At 36.4% G+C, this 19,687-nt stretch overlaps 1 protein-coding gene across 31 annotated transcripts in view; it reads left to right on the top strand.

The window, feature by feature from the left end:
* UNC80 (unc-80 homolog, NALCN channel complex subunit) overlaps positions 1-19,687 on the top strand; it is a 230,409-nt gene that overhangs the window by 148,546 nt on the left and 62,176 nt on the right. For 15 of the 31 annotated variants that reach the window (XM_056808118.1, XM_056808110.1, XM_056808127.1 and 12 more), the window contains 6 exons: positions 1,718-1,899; positions 3,879-4,010; positions 9,561-9,747; positions 10,856-10,984; positions 11,837-11,980; positions 14,125-14,225. In XM_056808118.1, the coding sequence (XP_056664096.1) occupies positions 1,718-1,899; positions 3,879-4,010; positions 9,561-9,747; positions 10,856-10,984; positions 11,837-11,980; positions 14,125-14,225 (875 nt within the window). Of the gene's footprint in view, positions 1-1,717; positions 1,900-3,878; positions 4,011-9,560; positions 9,748-10,852; positions 10,985-11,836; positions 11,981-14,124; positions 14,226-17,533; positions 17,570-19,687 lie in introns of all 31 variants that reach the window. The other 16 variants (XM_056808112.1, XM_056808122.1, XM_056808116.1 and 13 more) reach the window with 3 other exon arrangements.

Raw genomic sequence — 19,687 nt, 5'->3', positions numbered from 1 at the left:
TGCCAAGAAAACCCCAAATAAGGGCATGAAGAGTCAGACACAATTGTACAAAAGAATTTTGCCAGGGATTGGAGTCAAGACAATGAACCTATATCATTTGTAGGCTTTGTTCTCTAGACTTTATTGAAAACTGGCTTTCCTTCTTCTAGAGTTCCTCTCCCTTTATCTATATTATTTCTCAGAAATCACACTAAGTGGTTTCTTTAGAACCTGAGGATATAAACCCAGGTGTCATAACTTTATCAAAGATGATTATATGCTCTTGAAATCTCCTTATTTATCTTGAGTGCCAATTCATTGTTGGCCATATTTTTAAAATATCAGTTCAAAAATCACTGTATTTTCACCTGTGGATATCCAATTCCTAGAAGAGTGCCCTGCAAATAATATGCATTATAAATGTATGAATGGGGGGGGGGGTAAATTTTTAATAATGGGGGAAAATCTAGCTTTCAGAGTTGAAAGAGACATTAGAAAGTGCTTACCTCATTTTACAAATTGGGAACTTGAAAATCACAGAACTGAGTTATCCTTTGGTCCTACAGTATTCTACAGTCTCTCAAGTTGTAAGTGGCAGCTCCATTATTTAAAGACAGATACTTTGCCTTCAGATGAAATAGTCTCTATTACTGGGAGAAACATAGGATTAAATCCCATGTCAGACATGTAGTAATCATACAACAATGATTTTTTGAGGCTGAGATCCCCATCTTTCAAATGAAATTTTAGCTGTAAGAGGCAGAAGAGTCAAGGGAATGTTTTTAAGACAAGCAAAATCTGACAACACATGTAGAAGAGAAGTGAAAGCAATAGAGTTAGCAAGTTCTATTTCTATCAGAGTCACTGGTTCCTTCTTCCATGGCCCATGATTTGTTATCCTAAATATAACTTATCATTGTTCATGATGATGTTTCTGATTGCTGTTTGTTTTCTCGGAGACTCACAAAATCTCTTTCAGCATTCTTCACTTTCTTCATTTTAGGAATAATAGAATCACAGAGTTTGAGGTTTGAAAGAGACCTCAGAATTCATGTAGTCCACTGTGTTCTTGAAAAAAAGTTCCCTACAATGTACCTAATTAGCAGTCACCCAGCCTTTGCTTAAAGGCCTCCAGAATGGGGGAACACATTCTACCTCAGAAGACAGCTCATTCCACCTCCCCTAGATGATTATGAGTTTAATTATGAGTTCTCCCTTATGTTCATAAAGTCTGAAGTAAGTTTGAAATATGGATTTTTTAATTATCTGGAAAAGTTAACATTTTTATGCACTTATTCACTTGAAAGAACGTCTTTTTCTTCAAACCTTACAATATTTCACCAAAGCTGTTTATTTAAAACAAAATTTCACTTTGGATCAAATGACAAGAGCAAGAAATTAATTTTAAAAGAATAACAGCTTGAAGTCTGCTTTAAATAGGTCAATGGTTAGAGTTATATGATTGGAGCCCATCGACTAGAATAGTTCTAGCAAAAGTCACCATACTTTGGCCCTGTTAAAATGTCACTGCACTATGAAACCATAAATTGGGAGCTGGTGGGTGGAATAAAAGATGGTGTTCCATGCCCTTCTCTAAAACAAGGGGCTTTCTTGCCAGTATTGTTGGACAGGTTTCATTTCCCCTAAGGGTTGTTTTCACCAGAGCTTGGAGGGTTGTTTTCCAGACACATAAGCCCAGTGACATGTCATTGATTAATGCTGGATTGCTCCCTTCTAGCTGCCATGTTCCTGTTATGCGCGGTAAAAGTCCCAGAAGCTGTTTCTGACATGCTGATGTCAGAATTCCATCACCCAGAGACTGTGCAACGGCTCAATGCCATCCTCAAGTTTCATACTCTCTGGAGATTCCGCTACCAGGTGTGGCCTCGGATGGAGGAAGGAGCTCAGCAGATTTTTAAGGTAAGGATGGCTCAGTTATGAGAGGTACATCACTGTGCCCTGATTCCAAGCTCTTTCAATAAAAATAATGTCAAACTTTTTCAGAAAATCAGTTCAAATGAAAAACATTTCAATTCTGTTTAAGAAATGGTAGGGCATCTGCTGAAGCTGGTTCACTGGGATAATTCCTTTTTTATTATATTTTTTCAGTTCCAAATTCTCTCCTTCCCTCTCTTACCCACTAATAAGAAAGAAATGCAAAACCCATTATACTTATGAAGTCATGCAAAACATTTAATGGAGAAATTACTAAAGATTCAAACATCCTCATACCAGCTCATCTAAAATAGTAAACTATAAATAGAGCTTGACTATAACAATATTTATATAATACTTTAGGGGTTACAAAACATCTGCTTAGGTATTATCTCTTGTTATCTTCCTGATAACCCAACAGCTGTTATTATCCCCATTTTACAGAGAGGTAAAATAGCTTGTGCATAGTTATACAACTAGTACAAAACCAGGTCTCCTCTGACTGGGTCGAGAATACTTTCTATCTATATACTCATTGATATCTCAATGGCAACTTTATAGTTGTAATTATAGAGTTTTCCATTATAAAGAGCCAGAAGAATAAAATCCCTCAATGGTACTCAGCCATAGCCAAAATTATCTCCTTGTGTACTAGTAAGGTGAATGAAATGACTTTCAATTAGAAAAGCTCTTTTTAAATCAGAAATGACTGCCCTTTATATAGCATGGCTATAAATTCTGGGTTCTAATGCAAATTTTCAAGGTCTCCCTTTAAATATTTTATCTATTAATGATTAAAACTGCACTAAGATTTTTGAGACACCCAATACATGAGGTTGGGATTGAGGTTGGGGGATAGAGAGAGAGATGATGATGATGATGATGCAAGAAAGGAAGTGATTTCGTGGGAGAAGGCCATAGCATTTAAGTGAATCAAGGAGAGCATCTTATAAAAGAACAGCTGAACTTCAAAGGAAACTAAGAACTCCAAGAGACAGAGGGGTGAGGTGGGAATCCATTCCAGGCATAAGAGACAGCCCAGAACAAAAGTAATGAATTGGGAAATGGAGTGCTAAGTGAGAAAAGTAACAAGAAAACCAGTTTGGGTATACCTGGAGGAAAGTAACGTACAATGAAGCTAAAGAACATAGGTTCAGACCAGGTTGTGAAGGGCTTTATGTGCCAGAAAGAGGAGTTAATATTTGATGCTAAGGAGCTAATAGAGTTTATTGGATTTAGAAGAGTGATACCTTCAGAACTGTGCTATATAAAAATCCAATAAACTTTGATAGGAGAGAGAAAGGTGAGCTGACTATGCAGATCTAAATAACTGATTTGCCAACACATGGGGTTGTATTTAAATCGAGGGTTTGTGGAGCCTTCCAGAGGAGCTCTGAACAAGAAAGGAAAGGATCTTTCTGAGAGATCATTTTGTCAGTGATAGATTGGGGGTAGTGGTCCTAACAATGGACTTGAAGTCTGAAGACTAGAGCTTGTCTCAAGTCTATACTGTTCATGCTGTATGACCTTAGGTAACTTTTTTTTTAACCTTGATTTTTCTTCTTCTATAGAGATAATGTTGATTCTACCTCACAGCGTTTTAGTGAGGGTAAAATGAAGCAAAGGTTGAAAAACATTTTAGAAACTGCAAAAACAAATGCAGAGGGAAGGTGGCAATTAGTCCAACAACTTTATTTTATGTGTGAGGCAGCTAAAGCCCAAGGAACCTAAATGTCCTGACCAAGATCTCACAGCTGGCTAACAGAGTTGGCACTAGAAACCCATCCTCTGTCTAATGATGGTGTGTAAATTCATTTCCTTGTCATCAAAATCTTGAAGTAGCTTAGGAGCTACCATCAGAGCCCCACACCATTGGGACCGCTAAAGGCAGCCATCACAACTCTGCCCCCTTCAACACTATTTTCTTTTTCTACCTAACAACCTCTGTTTCTGTCTATTTACAGATTCCTCCTCCTAGTATAAATTTCACTCTGCCCTCACCAGTATTGGGAATGCCTTCAGTCCCCATGTTTGACCCCCCATGGGTACCACAATGCAGTGGGAGTGTACAGGACCCAATTAATGAAGATCAGTCGGTAAGTGGCCCACAAATTTATTTCTATAGCTTCAGGTGACAAAGTCACAAGGAGATGAATGAAAATATAAACTTTGTCAATGTGTTCCATTTTTTATTTTTTAAAGTTACGTTGAGCAATAAAAAATAAATACATAAATCTTTTCTTTAATTAATTGATTTTTTTTGTTATTGAGAGAGTAGGAAAGACTAGTAGTACTAACTGTTGAATTTTGCACTCTGATTTTCTTCCAGTTAGTAGACCATACAGGCACCACAGAAAGCATACTAGAAGAATATGGCTATAGATTGTATAGCCATTGGGGATCATCATTTTTGCTTTTAGAGTTCCTTCAGCTTGTACTATATGAGCTTAAGCCCTATTCTGCCCTTGTAGAGTTATAGTACAACACAAGATGCATGTTTGGAAAATCATGCAATTTGGAGAAAATGCAAATATGTGTGTGTGTTAAGTATACATGTATAGGGTTAATAGACATGTATATAGACAGGATCTCCCAAAATCGTGGTATAGTTTTCATCTTTAACAGCTTTGGGGACACTGTATATTAAGTTAGAGGCTTTAGGGGCAGCTGGGTAACTCAATGGATTAAGAGCCAAGCCTAGAGATGGGAGGTCCTGGATTCAAATGTGGCCTCAGATACTTCCTAGTTGTGTGAGCCTGGACAAGTCACTTAACCCCCATTCTTCTCATCTTACCATTACCTTAGCATTCTTCTGCCTTGGAACCAATACACAGTATTGATTCTAAGAAAGAAAATAAGAGGTTTCATAAATAAATAAGCAAACAAACAAATAATAAACAAAAGAGGCTTTAATAAATGCATTTTTTATTTTTGTTTTCAACATAACAACTGTCTTGATTTCCTAATGCAAAATTGATTGTCCTCTGGACATCCCAGAATGTTCTTCCTACTATTCCTCTCCCCATCCTGGCTTCCCTGGTTTCTCTTGTAATAGGAAGAGGACATTTGCAAAAGAACTGTGTAATGCAAACATTAGAGTGATTGACAGGATCATGTGACAGAGTCACATGGGAGACTAAAGGTAAAGATCTAAGTAAAGATTCTTCTGGGAGTTGTAATGATATATCCCCAGTGTCAGTACATTGAATCATTGCTCGTAAATTACAAAACAAGTCCTCCCAAGAAGGTTCATTGGACAGTCTAGCATACAAAGAAATGCATGTTCCACAGATAAAGGACCTAAAGTTATCATTTTTAGGTTGTAATTTTGCTACTCTCTCTGGTTTTCCAGTAGCTCCAATCACTTCCATAGTACCAACAGCTTTACAATCTTTAGGAAGACTTTGTAAAACTGATTTACTGGCTCCAGTATCCACCAAAAGATCATATATCTGATCCCCTATAGTTACAGAAACATAGGGTTCAGTGCTATTTGGAGGTTGGAATGTTTCAAGAACTGTTACAAGCACAATAACATCAGTACAAAGCTCAGTCATTTCCTGTCCATCCATGTCTACATCTGCTTGAATTACATTACTTTCCCAGGATTTTGTATCATTTGGTCTTATATTACTCTCATTGGTCCTTAAATTCTCCAACTTAGTATCATTGTTCTCATTTACAATTTCATTATTATTATTTAGTTTATATTCTTCATTAATTTCTCTTATTCTGCATTCATTAATATTTTCTATTAAATTTATATTACAATGTTCTTTCTCTGTACAATTATTTATACTAATTATATCCTCCTTTGATTCAATTAATTCATTTGTATCACCATCTATTGTATTTTCATTACCCTCAATTTCATTTATCCTCAACTCATTTTCATTTATACCACACTCATTTCTTGATTCATTTTCATATGTCATAGGGGAAACCTTCATAAGGCACATGTACCCTTATTCTGATCACCTTTTACTACCTGGTTGTACTTTGTTCTAGCTTCAGAATTTACCCATGATTGCATAGTATCTATATTTGGAGCTTGTTGGCCCTGGCAACATGCATTTTGGCATTAATTAACATATCTGTCTTGATTATTATTATTGTTATTCCATCTGTTGTTATTTTTATAATTATTACTCCGATTATTGTATTGTCTATTAAAACCATTATTCCTATTAATTTGCCTTCTGACTTGATTTCTGAATCTGCAGTCTCTGTACAGATGTCCAAACTGATCACAAAGGAAACAGTGCCTAGGACCTGATCTCTTCTCACTAGGCCTATAGTTATTATTATTATAATACCTTGGCTGCACAGATCTCAAAGCAGCCACTGCCTTTATTTCCTTAATTTCACTTTCCTTAGCTTTCATTTCAGCTTCCCTTAATTTTATTTTCAAATCTTCAACAATGGAATCCCTATCATCAGCTTTTTCTTCTGGATCATTTGTTAAATAAGTAGCCTTTCTCCTCAATTCCTCCAGATCAAGTTCCTCCCAATCTGGGTGATTTGACTTAAAGAATTGTCTGACCCTTGGAACTGCATTCTTCACAAAGATACCTTTGATGTGGACAATGGTGCCTTCTTCAAGTGCATCATCCCCAATAGAGTTTCAACTGCCTTGGTTATCCTTTCCAGGAAAACCTCAGGTGCTTCAGATACCTTTTGCTTTATGACCTCAAACTTGGACCAAGCATTGGGCCTCTTTGTATATCTCCCCATAACATCTGGGATTTCATCTCTTGCTTTAATTAGCATATCATGTCCCATCATCTGCAGTATCTAGCTTCAAATTTTCTGGTCATGATTGTAACAGAGGGTCTGATCTCATCTCCTCTATAAACTTATTTCTCTCTCTCTTAATTAGGACCTCTTTCATTAGGAGAGTAAAATCATTAAAATCAGGGTCATATAATTTAATTGTCCTACGCATCTCCTTAATCACTTTATTTGGCTCGTCACTAAAATTTGGGGTTCTCCTTTTAATGGATTCAAGGTCCTCCAGGGAAAATCTTTTGTGAGTTCTAACCTTATGCACCTCATTCTTTGTAACCACTGGCAAATCTCTAAGGGGACATAGATTCACTATTCCTGCTCCAACCTATTTAGCCTTTTTCCCTTATTGCTTATATAGCTGTTATCATTTCCATGTCCCAGGTTCATAGTAATGTTATTCATAAAGTGTTCCAGTGTATCCATTTGTTATTTCATGTGCATGATCATAATTTTCAAGTTAAAATCCCTTTTAAACCAAGCTACTAGATCTTTTAGCTGATTTCCACAAATACACAGAGGCACAAGACTTGTACATGACACACCCACCAATAACAGTAAGGGGAACATAGACCATTATATCACATAACTTCATGTCCATTACAGACTTCATACAGTCCATCTGAAATATAGCATGACAATAATTTGGGAAAGTTATAAATATAAGGAATACACATAACATATTCACATAACAAAATTAACATATTCCTTAACATTCTTGATGACATGTTAGCATCCATAGGTACAGTAGAATTTAAAACAATATTGTTACAATGTTCTTTATACATAAAACAAATAAGATGTTACAATTTTTTTCAAATTTAAAAAAACAGCTTTTTTTAAGATGGCCGCTCCATGATGGTTGCTGGAAGTCTGTGATGCAGTAAAAAATAACTCCCTTGGGCAAGCCAAGCCCTCAGAATTCTATTTGACTTTCCCCCTGAGCTCCTAACAACTTAGAGAGGTTTTAGAATGTCGACTCAAACTGAACTTCCTATGGCTACTTTACTATACTTAAGAAAAACTATAAACATACAATGAACATACAATAAACCTAGCTGGCTCTGCCAAAGCTGTAATAATGGGATTTGGTAGGGGAATGAACAAGAAGAAAACAATAAAAATCTCAAGTGGAGTCCAATCAAATGGGCCAGGATCTTCAGATGAAAATTGTCCAAAGCAGGTCCAGTGGAGAAGTGGGTCTTCAATCCTCTGTTCTAGCTGCCAGCAGCCAATTCAAAAGATTCCTCTCTTAAACTGGTGTCACCAAAAGTCAGAAACCTGTCAAAACTCCAATCCCAAGGTCCTTCAGGAGAAAAGTAGACCTTAGAATCTTTACCCAGATCTTGACCCTTAGGCTCCCTTGTGACTCTCTGTCACATGCTCCTGTCAATCACTCTAACGTTTGCATTACACAGTTCTTTTGCAAACATCCTCTCCCTATTACACTCTTCAGGCCTCAACTAAAACTGTACCTTCTACAGGAAGCCTTCCCAATGCCTCTTAATTCTACTGCCTTTCCTCCACAAATTGCTGCCTATCTATCTAGTTTGTAGCATGCCTGCACATTTTGTTTTCTTCTTGTCTCCCCCATTAGATTGTGAGCTTCTTGAGGACAGGAACTATCTTTTGCTTTTTGTTGCATCTCTGGTGCTTAGCATTGTCCTGGGCACCTAATAGTTGCTTAAGAAGTATTTACTGACTACTGACTCAGGTCTCACAAAATTATCTAAGAATTTAAGTTACAGAGGAGGCAATATTCTACATTAGAACAAGGGAGTTTGCTTTGCGCAGTGGGAGTTTTGTCTATATCAATCAAATCATAGTTTCAATTTTAAAAAAAGACATATCAGAGAGAAAGACGCCATAGAATACCTTGTACCTCTTGTCACAAAAAATCTTTTCTTCCTATAAAAAAAAAAAATTTCAAAGGTCAGTAGGACTAAGTCCCTTATGAAATCAGTCAAAAAAAAAAAAGAATTTAGTAAGCACTTATAAATGCCAGGCACTGCTCTTAAGTGCTAAAGATTTAAGGACAAAAAACAATCCTTGCCCTCAAGGAGCCCACATTCTAATGGAGGAGACAACATATCTGTAAGTAGGTACCTACAAGGTAGACATAGGAAAAAATGGAGGGTAATCTCAGAGGAAAAAGCTTTCTGAAGAAAGTAAGATTTGAGCTAAGTTTTAAAGGATTCCAAAGAAATAATTGCCCTTAATTAAAACCCCAGAAGAAAATGGAGTGGATGCTACTGTTAGAAAAACACAGATATTCCTAAAGAACTCTGCTGAAAAGAATACTGGATCTGGAGTTAAAAGACCTGTTTGAAACCCAGGCTAAACTACCTACGACCTGTATGACCTTTGTCAAGTTCCTTAACTTAGTTCCTCAGGGTCTTCATTTGCAAAATGAGAATATTGGATTAAATGACTTCTAAGGTTTTACATTTAGCTTTAAAATCTTATTATATGAAGTGGGACAGATTTAACCTGTACAAAACTAAGAAATAAGCTTAAAGGAAAAATATGGGATAATTGAAGCTATCACTTTGAAATCTTCCAAGAGTAGTTATTTGTTTATATAGTTCCTTTGAATTTGATACTTAACATGGAGTTCTTTGTGTGAACCTTGATTTACTTTTTGTGCAGACATAATATTGATTTGTATAAGGAACTCTAATTAAGGAAATTCCATCTCCTAGAGCAGATTGTCAAATGTTCTGAAATTTAAAATCTGAAAGTTGTGTAGGGCAAAGAATGTTTAATTGACTTGCCCGGGTAATCCACCACACAATGTAACCTGTCAAAATCCTTACCAGTTGCTATGAAATAAATTTGTTTCTGTCTTCAACTACCCTCAGAAATCTTTTTCTGCCCGAGCTGTATCACGGTCTCATCAGAGAGCAGAGCATATCCTCAAGAACTTACAGCAAGAGGAAGAAAAGAAGAGACTTGGTCGAGAAGCCAGCCTCATTACTGCCATTCCCATCACCCAAGAGGCTTGCTACGAGCCAACATGCACCCCCAACTCAGAGCAGGAAGAAGAAGGTGTGCTTTAGTTTCTCTTAGAAGTACAAGATGATAGAAACTAATAGTGATTTATAGAAAATGGACTTGATTTAATGGCTTACCATTTCAGACTGCTTGGTGAAGGGAAAAGCTAAAGAATCAAATCTTCCATTCTACTTTCCCATCCATCACCACCATCAAAAGAAAATGGAAGAATTTTTAAGAACAAACTCATCCTGTTTTAAGTAAAATATACTACCCATGATGAAAAACCAATCAATTAAATGAATTAAAATTTAATGAGGTTAGAGGAAGATTCTGAATCCTCCAAGTATCAATGGAAAACTTTTTTATTTTTAATAAAACATTGCAGAGTTAATCTTTGTTAACTATTTCAGTGGTACTTTTGTGGTGATGTGCCAAGTTATGAGAGCACTATAAAGGATCTATGAACCCAGAATGGACCATTTCAGTACATAGGCAGCAAACACAACCAATGACATATTGCTAAGAAATTCTCCCTTGAATTGGGGAGTTTGAACCCCTTCAAACTCACCTATGCAAGGTATTTGGTAACAACAGGTAAAGAATAGTTTGGCAGATGGCTCCAGGAGAACAATTTCCTAATTACTCTTTTTTTAAAACCCTTACCTTTCACCATAGAATCAATACTATGCATTGATTCTAAGGCAGAAGCATTGCAAAGGGTTAGGCAATAGAGGTTAGATGACTTGCCCAGGATCACACAGCTAGAAAGTACTGAGACCAGAATTGAACCCAGGACCTCCTGTCTCCAGGCTTAGCTCTCTATCCACTGGGCCACCTGGGTGCCCCCTTTCTAATTACTCTTAAGATCAGTGGTCCCCTTCCAATTATTCTTAGGATCAGTAGTCCTGCATAAATCTTGGAGGGACTCCTGTCTTTTGATCTGGATGAGTCAGTGTGTGTGTGTATGTGTGTGTGTGTGCATGAGTGTGTGCACACGCATGTGTATTCACTTGTGTGTTTTCCCCCAAAGCACAAATTGAGTCACCTAAGTCTTGTTTTGTAAAAAGGAAGGATACTATGAAAATAAAAATCCTAGCTGTTATAATGCTAACATTATTAAAAAAACAAAATTTATATTCTCTGTTTTCTCTGTCAGTAGAAGAAGTCACTAACCTGGCATCCCGACGTCTTTCCGTCAGTCCATCCTGCACATCAAGTACTTCCCATAGGAATTACTCCTTTCGCCGTGGCTCTGTTTGGTCTGTGCGTTCAGCTGTCAGTGCGGAAGGTGAGCCCTGCTGGAAATATAATTTATATTGCATTCTTCTTCATAATTTCTCATTTAATCTCATTTCTCATCATTGCATTTTCATGGATAAAGAACTTTTTGTTTCACAGTTGGCTACCTAAAAACAACATGAGATGTTGTGCAACAAGATGATTTTTCACCCAACCTTTACAATCATCCTTTACAAGCAGAGCTCATCTTTTTTCAAAATTATTATTATGGAGCTCCATTTCACTACGTTGGTGCCCACCTTTGGTTGAAGGCAGTTCCACACTGCCAGGCCAACTTTTGGCGAGTAGGCTTTGCTCTGGCTTCCTGTTTTGACACTGTTTTGCATTTTTTTAAAAGGCAGACTCAGTTACGTCTGTATTATGAGAAAGGCTCAGAATGCCTTATTCAAGAGAATTTGCTTAGCCTTTATGTCCCATGGAAGGAAACTAAGCAATGGCCTAGAAGAACACTTTCCATTTCTATTGGGGATCCCGTTCTCCTCAAGTCACTCCTCCCAGCTGGCCCCTGCTCACTTAGGAAGGTATCTGAAATGATTGATTCAGACATCCCTATTTCTGCCTCTCTGAAAAAGGAAGAGTTCTTACGAGGAGATGTTTTATTCATCACTTTCCTACACACTTTTGAAAGAAGAAACTTGTCATAATTTGAGTTTTAAGTTATTACAGAATGACGTTACCTTAAAAAATTAGAAATATTTTCTATTTCTGACTTGTTCTTTAAGAACAGAATAGCAATTAGCCAAGTAGACAGATAGAGATAAACATTCAGATTTGTAGACATCAATCGTCAGAGATACAGGTACAGAGAGATATCCATTTAGATCTCGCCTCCTTCCTTCAGATGAAGAACACACCACGGAGCATACGCCAAACCACCATGTGCCACAGCCCCCTCAGGCAGTGTTCCCAGCATGCATCTGTGCTGCGGTCCTGCCCATCGTTCATCTGATGGAAGATGGAGAGGTTCGGGAAGATGGGGTAGCAGGTAGGATTTTTGAAATTTAAATGATCTCAGCCCCTTACAAATAGGCTAAGAATCCACCATACTTTCATCTTTCCTTGCACAAATTACTTCTGTTTCCTTTAGAGATTTCTCTTGATTTCATGTTGTAAGATTTAGATTAATATCCAACACTCCAAGAATTATATTTCATAAACTTTATTAATAATCACTTGAAGTAGAAGGAATAAAAAGGAAATCAGAGTGAAAAAAAAACAAATTATCTAACAAAATTAAGACTACATGAGCTATAGTCTCCTGGCTCTCACCTCACACCACCTTCACCAAACCCCATTACAGGAAGACACAGAGAGGTGGGGCTACACCAAATTCATATCCTCTCTATGTCAGCACAGAAGTGAGAAGGAAGATGGGATGCTGGGAATTGGAGTTCTAGGGTACAAAAATAATGTGGAACTCTGTCAGGAAAGGGACTGTTCTGGCCTTCAGCCAAGCAGTCAATAAATGTTGAGTGCCAGGCACTGTGCTAAGCCTCCAGGGTACAAAGACAGGCAAAAGTGGCCCCCTGAAGGCACCAACATTCCAAATGGGAAGACAACATATCCATGATGAGGTACACACACAACACATACAGATCATCTTAGAGAGGAATCTGAGTAGGAATAGGAAGGACCCCCCTACAGAAGCAGGAATGGGAGCTGAATCTTGAAGGAAGCCAGGGGAAAGTAAGAGGTTGGGAGCTAGGAGATGGTGAAGGGAGTGTTACAGGGTTCCAAGGATAGCAAGTAGACCTTCCTTTGTATCTCGATTATAGAAAACCTAGAAGTGCACAAATTAAAAAAGGACCAAAAAAAAAAAACAGGAAGAGAACAATTTATCAAGAACTTTCATTGCCAGGCAGAGAATTTTATAATTGCTCTTCTAGGTAAAGGGGAGCCACTGGGTTTATTGATTGGTGGAGTGCTAGGGAGGAGGTCTATGGTCAGACCTAGACCTTAGAAACATGATAGAAGCTGGATCCAGTGAAAAAGAAACTGAAGCCAGGGAGATCAAGTAGATATTCCAGGCAAGAGGGCCTGAACTGGGGGCAGGAAGGGCTGTGAATGAAGGGGTATATGCAAGAGATGTAGAGAAAGAACTGAGCAGATTCTACCATGATGTGGATCTGTGAGGAAAGTGAAAAAGAAAGAACAAGGATAAGGCCAAGGTTCCAAGTCAGGGTGACTGTAAGGATGGCTCCCTAGAGAGTAATACAGATGCTTAGAAGTAGTAAAAATGATCTATGAATTCTATAGCAGCTATGAAAGCCAAGCATAAAGAAGTTCAAATTTCCCCCAGAGAACCTGACAATCGTGCGACTGTTCATCATAAATTAAAACGACACCCCTACCCTTGGCTCTACCATCCACAGAGTACATTGTTGAGCTGTTGTTCTAGGACACTGTGGCACTGATAATCCTTACTCCTGAATCTCATGTCCCTTTGGAACATTTGTGTCCAGACTGGTTGGACTTAGAAGTCAGGTTTGCACGACAATTTGTCTAGCCCTTCTTTCTACTTCATCATGCTGCTTCCCCCCAATTTTAATTTTTTTCATTTATTAATATTAATGAATTTGATTCTTAATATTAACATGTTAATTTAATTTAACAATTTTATAGAATTATAATAGTCGATATTCATATAATGCTTTAATGTTTGTCAAGTGCTTTATGCACATTATCTCATACAACTAGACAAGACAATACCTAGATTATTATTACTGTTTTACAGATGAGGAAACTGAGGCTCAGTAAAGTTGAATGACTTGGCACAGTCACCCAACTAATAAGTGTCAGAAGTACAATCTGAAGCTGGATCTCCCTCACTCAGAGTCTAATTCTCAATCCACTGTATCTCAATGCCTCTATGATACATGTTTACTAAATATCTTCATATATTCTATGTTAAAACCATTTTATACCTCCCAGTAGAAATCATACAGTCTATTCCCTCCTTTCCCCATGTAGAAGAAAATGCAAATCTGCTAAATGGTGCATAACCATTCTGTAGACCTTTCCAAAGGCAAAAAGAAAATGGGTATGACATCACAAGAAGTGTTCGGTATTGATCATCTCCACAAGCACCTCAAGGTTCCTCCCTGAGATAATGCTCTTTTTCTTTAAAAGTGAGTGCTGTAGCCCAGCAGGTCCTGTGGAACTGTTTAATTGAAGATCCTTCGACAGTCCTTCGACACTTCCTAGAAAAACTCACCATAAGCAACAGACAGGTAAATTACTCTTCTGTTGTTTTTGTAGAAAAGGAAATCAAAATACATGCCTACATAGCTCAGTTCACCAGCGGTATTCCTATAAGTCTGGGGTTTGCCTCAACATGCCGCCCTGGGAAGTGATGTCTCCTTTGTGTCACTTTTGGGATTGTCATCTTCTTAATACAAAAAAAGCACACATTCCAAATGAAATATCTTTTTATACTATACCAATTAGATATTGCATATGTTCAAAGCAAGGGGCATATAATCAAATGGACTATCAAGGTAAAGAGCAAGAAAAAAGTTCCTCAAGAAAAGGAAGACATTCTCACAGGTTCTCCTCATGAAATGGGAGAGGAAATGGGATAAGTCCTGCTTCCAGACACCTCTTGGGATTCAGTGAGTTCAGTCCCTCAGCAGGCTTAGGGTGTTTCCCTTCTGACAGCAAAGCCTATTTCCCTCTGACTTGGAGCTGCTGCTGACACAGGCAGCTGTAATGATCCTCTGCTACATTGATTCCCAATGTGTGGTCTTGGGGGTCTCTGGGACCCTTTCAGGGACCCTGTGTGATCAAAACTATTTCCTAAGAACATCTCTTACTTCCTAACATGATAAATATTGATGACTGTAGACCACACAAACAAAAGTTCTTTGGTGGAGGTGGGGAGGGGACAAAATGCTCAAATGCCCCTGACCAAAGGGTTCTTCTCCATTAAGTTGCTGCTACCCTCTGTTGCAGAGCTCTGCATTCCCCACTGAGCAACTGTTGTCATCTGCTGCTAGGCTGCTGCTTCTTCCATCAGGCAGTGCTATCACTCTTTCAAGATGCATATATCCTCCAAGATGCTGTCTGTCATTGTCTTCTGTCTTTCCCTCTTGGTGATCACCACCACTTCCATGGCTTCGATTATTGCCTTTATGCCAATAACACCCCAAATCTCTATCTCTAACCTCTCACTCCAGGTCTATAATTCCAGTTACCTGCTAGAGAGCTTTGCCTTGATTTTTCATCAGCTCCTAAAACTAACATGTCCAAAACCAAATTCCTCATCTTTTCTCCCTCCCTAGAATTTGCCCTTCTACCTAACTGCTTTTTCTGTTGGCAGCCACACAAGTCATAGAAGTGCATAAGGTATCAATAATGAAATATTAAATTGTGTTATGTATACTTTTTAAACTTAGATACATTTTTTAAAAATAATTTTTGAGAATTTCCAATATGTCTACTCTGTATGGTCTACTGAAAATCTCAATCCAATTTTAACAACATTTATCAAGTAACTAGTCTATGCAAGACATTATCTGAGTTTGGGGGATACAAAGATAACAATGACAAAAACTTAAAAGTCTATGAAGCCTTTTCCTCATCCTTTGAGATAGGCAATACAAATGTTATCATTCTCATTTTATAGATGGGGAACCCGAGCCTCAGAAATATTAAGTGGCTTTCCAGGGTCACCCCCAAAATAAGTGAAGAAGCAAAGACACGAATCCTGATCTTCACACTTAGACACTTATTCCCTTTCCATTCTAACTTAGTGAAATGACACGTCACTGGCCCCAAAGAGCTAGTGATTTGTGAACCAAAATATTTGATTAACTAGAACATATCCTTTGTCAATTTGTCAATATCATGTATTGATTCTACGATGGAAAGTAAAGGTAAAAAAAAATAGTCTACCTACCTCTGGTTGTTGATTACTGTTAAAAATTAGCTCCTAAAAAAGAAGCAATGTTGTAGAAGGTTTAAGTAATATTTCATGACTCTTCCATATTACTTTATGATAGGTAGTTAGCATATATAGCACTGGATTCAGGAAACCCATTTCTGATACTATCTATGTAATCATGGACAAATCACTAGCTTCTGGAAGCCTCAGTTTACTCACCTATAAAATGAGGGCAATGTTTTCCCTACCTCTCTCGAAAGATTTTTGTGAGGGCACACCATATAAATGTGAGTTATTATTATTTGGGGAACTCATCAAATAAAAATAAAATTGCAATGTGAGTAAAAAGTAAGGGAAAACTTCCATTGAATTATTTGTCTATATCTAGTTTCTACCATACTGTTTTTCAGTTTTTCCAGCAGTTTTTATCTATTCTTGTCCCCAAAACTTAGATCTTTGGGTTTATCAAACACTAGATTGCTATGATCTTTTACAGTATATATTGTGTACTAATCTATTCCTATGATCCACATTCTATTTATCAGCCAATACTAGATTGTTCTAATGATTAGTGCTTTGTAGTTTATTTTGAGATTTGATATGGCTAGGCCACCTATCATCCTTTTTTTTCCCCTTACTTCCCTTGATACCCTTGATATACTTGACTTTTTGTTCTTCCAAATAAAATTTGTTATTTTTCTGGCACTATAAAATAATTTTTGATAGTTTGATTGGTATGACACTGAATAAATTAATTTAGGTACAATTGTCATTTTTATTATATTAGCTCAGCTTACTCCTGAGTAATTCATATTTTTCCAATTGTTTAGATCTGACTTTGTATGGAAAAGTGTTTCGTAATTGTGTTCATTTAATTCCTGTTTGTCTTGGCAAATAGACTCCCAGGTATTTTATAGACAATATAAAATTGTCTACAGTTATTTTAAATGGAATTTCTCTTTTTATCTCTTGCTGCTGGACATTGTTGGTAATATATATATATATAGAAATGGTGATGATTTATATGGATTAATTTTGTATTCTGTAATTTTGCTAAAGTTATTATTTCAACTAGTTTTTTAGTTGATTCTCTTAAGTATACCATCATATCATCTGCAAAGAGTGATAGTTTAGTTCCCTCATTGCCTACTTTAATTTCTTGTTTCTTTTTTCTTCTCTTATTTCCATAACTGGCATTCCTAATACAATATATTGAATAGTACTGTTGATAATAGACAATCTTTTTTCATCCCTAATCTTATTAAGAAGACTTCTAGCTTATCCCCATTACAGATAATACTTGCTTATGGCTTTAGATAGATACTACTTATTTTAAGGAAAGCTCTATTTATTCCTATGCTTTCTAGTGTGAATAGGAATGAGTATTGCATTTTGTGAAAAGCTTTTTCTGCATCTATTGAGAGAATTATATATTTCTGTGGGTTTTGTTGTTATGATCAATTATGCTGATAATTTTCCTAATATTGAATCAGTCCTGCATATCTGGTATAAATTGAACCTGGTCATAGTGAATAATCCTTGTGATATATTGCTATAGTCTCCCTGATAGTATTTTATTTAAAATTTTTGCTTCTACATTCATTATGGAAGTTGGTCTATAATGTTCTTTCTTTGTTTTTGCTCTTCCTGGATTAGGTATCTGCACCATATTTGTGTCATAAAAGGAATTTGGTAGGACTCCTTCTTTGCCTATTTTTCCAAATAGTCTATATAGTATTGGGATTAATTGTTCTTTAAATGTTTGGTAGAATTCACTTGTGAATCTATCTGGACCTGGGGATTTTTTCTTAGGCTATTCATTGATGGCCTATTTTCTTTTTCTAAGATGGGCTTATTTTAGCATTCTATTTTCTCTTCTGATAATCTGGACAATTTATAGTTTCATAAATATTCATCCATTTCACTTTGAATTTCATATTTAGTGGCATATAATTGGGTAAAATAGCTCCTAATTATTGCCTTAATTTCTTCTTCATTGGTGGCAAATTTACTCTTTTCATTTTTATAATGGTCATTTGATTTTTCTTTTACTTTTTAAACTCAAATTATACAATAGTATCTATTTTTCCATTTTTTCATATAATTATTTCCTGCTCTTGTTTATGAGTTCAATAGTTTTATTACTTTGAATTTTATTAATTTCTCCTTTGATTTTCAGGATTTCCAATTTCTTTAGTTGGAAATTTTTAATTTTTTCTGTTTGTTTTTTTTTTAGTGCATATCTAGGGTTTTTTGGTTTGGGGTTTGTTTGTTTGTTTGTTTGTTGATATAAAGGTTTAGAGATATAAATTGTCCCATAAGTCCTGCTTTAGCTGTATCCCATAAATGTTGATATGTTGTCTCATTGTTGTCACTCTTCAATGAAATTACTGATTGCTTTTATAATTTGTTCTTTGACCCACCCATTCTTTAGAATCATCTTATTTAGTTTCCAATTAATTTTAATTTGTCTTTCCATGACCCCTTTTTAATTATAATTCTTATTGTATTATGATCTGAAAAGGATGCATTTATTATTTTTGCTTTTCTGCATTTGGGTTGTGAAGTTTTTATGCCTTGATACCTGGTCAATTTTTGTGTAGGTGCCATGTACCACTGAGAAGAAGGTATATTCCTTTTCTGTTACCATCCAATTTTCTCCAGACATTTCTAAAATCTAACTTTTCTAAAATTTCATTCATCTCCTTAATTTTTTTTCTTGTTGAACTTTTTTGTTGTTGTTGTTTGTTATTTATCTAGTTCTGAGAGAGGAAAGTTGAGGTCCTCTACTAAGACAGTTTTACTGTTTATTTCCTTCAGTAGTTCATTTAATGTCACCTTTAAAAATCTGCATGTTATGCCATTTAGTGCCTATGTGTTTAGTATTGATATTACTTTACTGTCCATTTTACCTTTTATCAGGATGTAATTTCCTTCCTTATCTCTTTTAAGTAGATCTATTTTTTTTGCTTTAGCTTTGTCTGAGATCATGATTACTACCCCTCCTTCTTTATTTTACTTCAGCTGAAGCATAATAGATTCTGCTCCACTCTCTTACCTTTATTCTATGTCTCCCTGCTTCAAATGTGTTTCTTATAAACAATATATTATAGGATTTTAGTTTTAAACCTGCTATGATTTCCAACTGTGTATTCCCCTCCATCCCATTTTCTTCTTTTGATCCTACTCTTTCTCTCTTCCTTAATGCTGACCTTCCTCACAAGCACCATTTCTCCCATATCATCCTCCCTTCTATAAGTCCCCTCTGTTTTTTATTCCCCTCCTTCTTCTTTATAGGGTAAGATAGATTTCTATGTCCAACTGAATAAGAATGTTACTCCCTCTCTGAGCTAATCCTGATGAGAGTAATATTTAATTATTGCCCATCATCACACTCATCCTCCCCTCTACTTTAATAGCTTTTTTCTCTTATTCAGATGAAATGATTTACTTCATTCTGTTCTCCCTTCCCTCTTCTCTCAGAAAAATCCCCTTTTTTGCCTCTTAATTTTTTTATCATGTCATCATAGTCAATGTATTCCCATACCCTCTGTCTATGTATACTCATTCTTAAAGTTCTTAGGAATTAGAAGTATCATCTTCCCATTTGAGAATGTAAATGTTTTGGCCTTATTCAATCCCTTAGTCTTTCTCTTTCCTGTTTACCTTTTTATATTTCTCTTGAGTCTTGTATTTGAACATCAAATTTTCTCAGGTCTAGTCTTTTCCTCAGGAATACTTGGTAATCTTCTATTTTATTAAACTGTAATTTTTTTGCCCTGAAAGGATATAATCAGTTTTGATGGGTAG

The sequence above is a fragment of the Monodelphis domestica genome, chromosome 8, assembly GCF_027887165.1.
Source record: "Monodelphis domestica isolate mMonDom1 chromosome 8, mMonDom1.pri, whole genome shotgun sequence".
NCBI lineage: Eukaryota > Metazoa > Chordata > Mammalia > Didelphimorphia > Didelphidae > Monodelphis > Monodelphis domestica.
The sequence above is the reverse complement of the archived record's forward strand: the minus strand, read 5'-3'. Positions and strand labels throughout refer to the sequence as shown.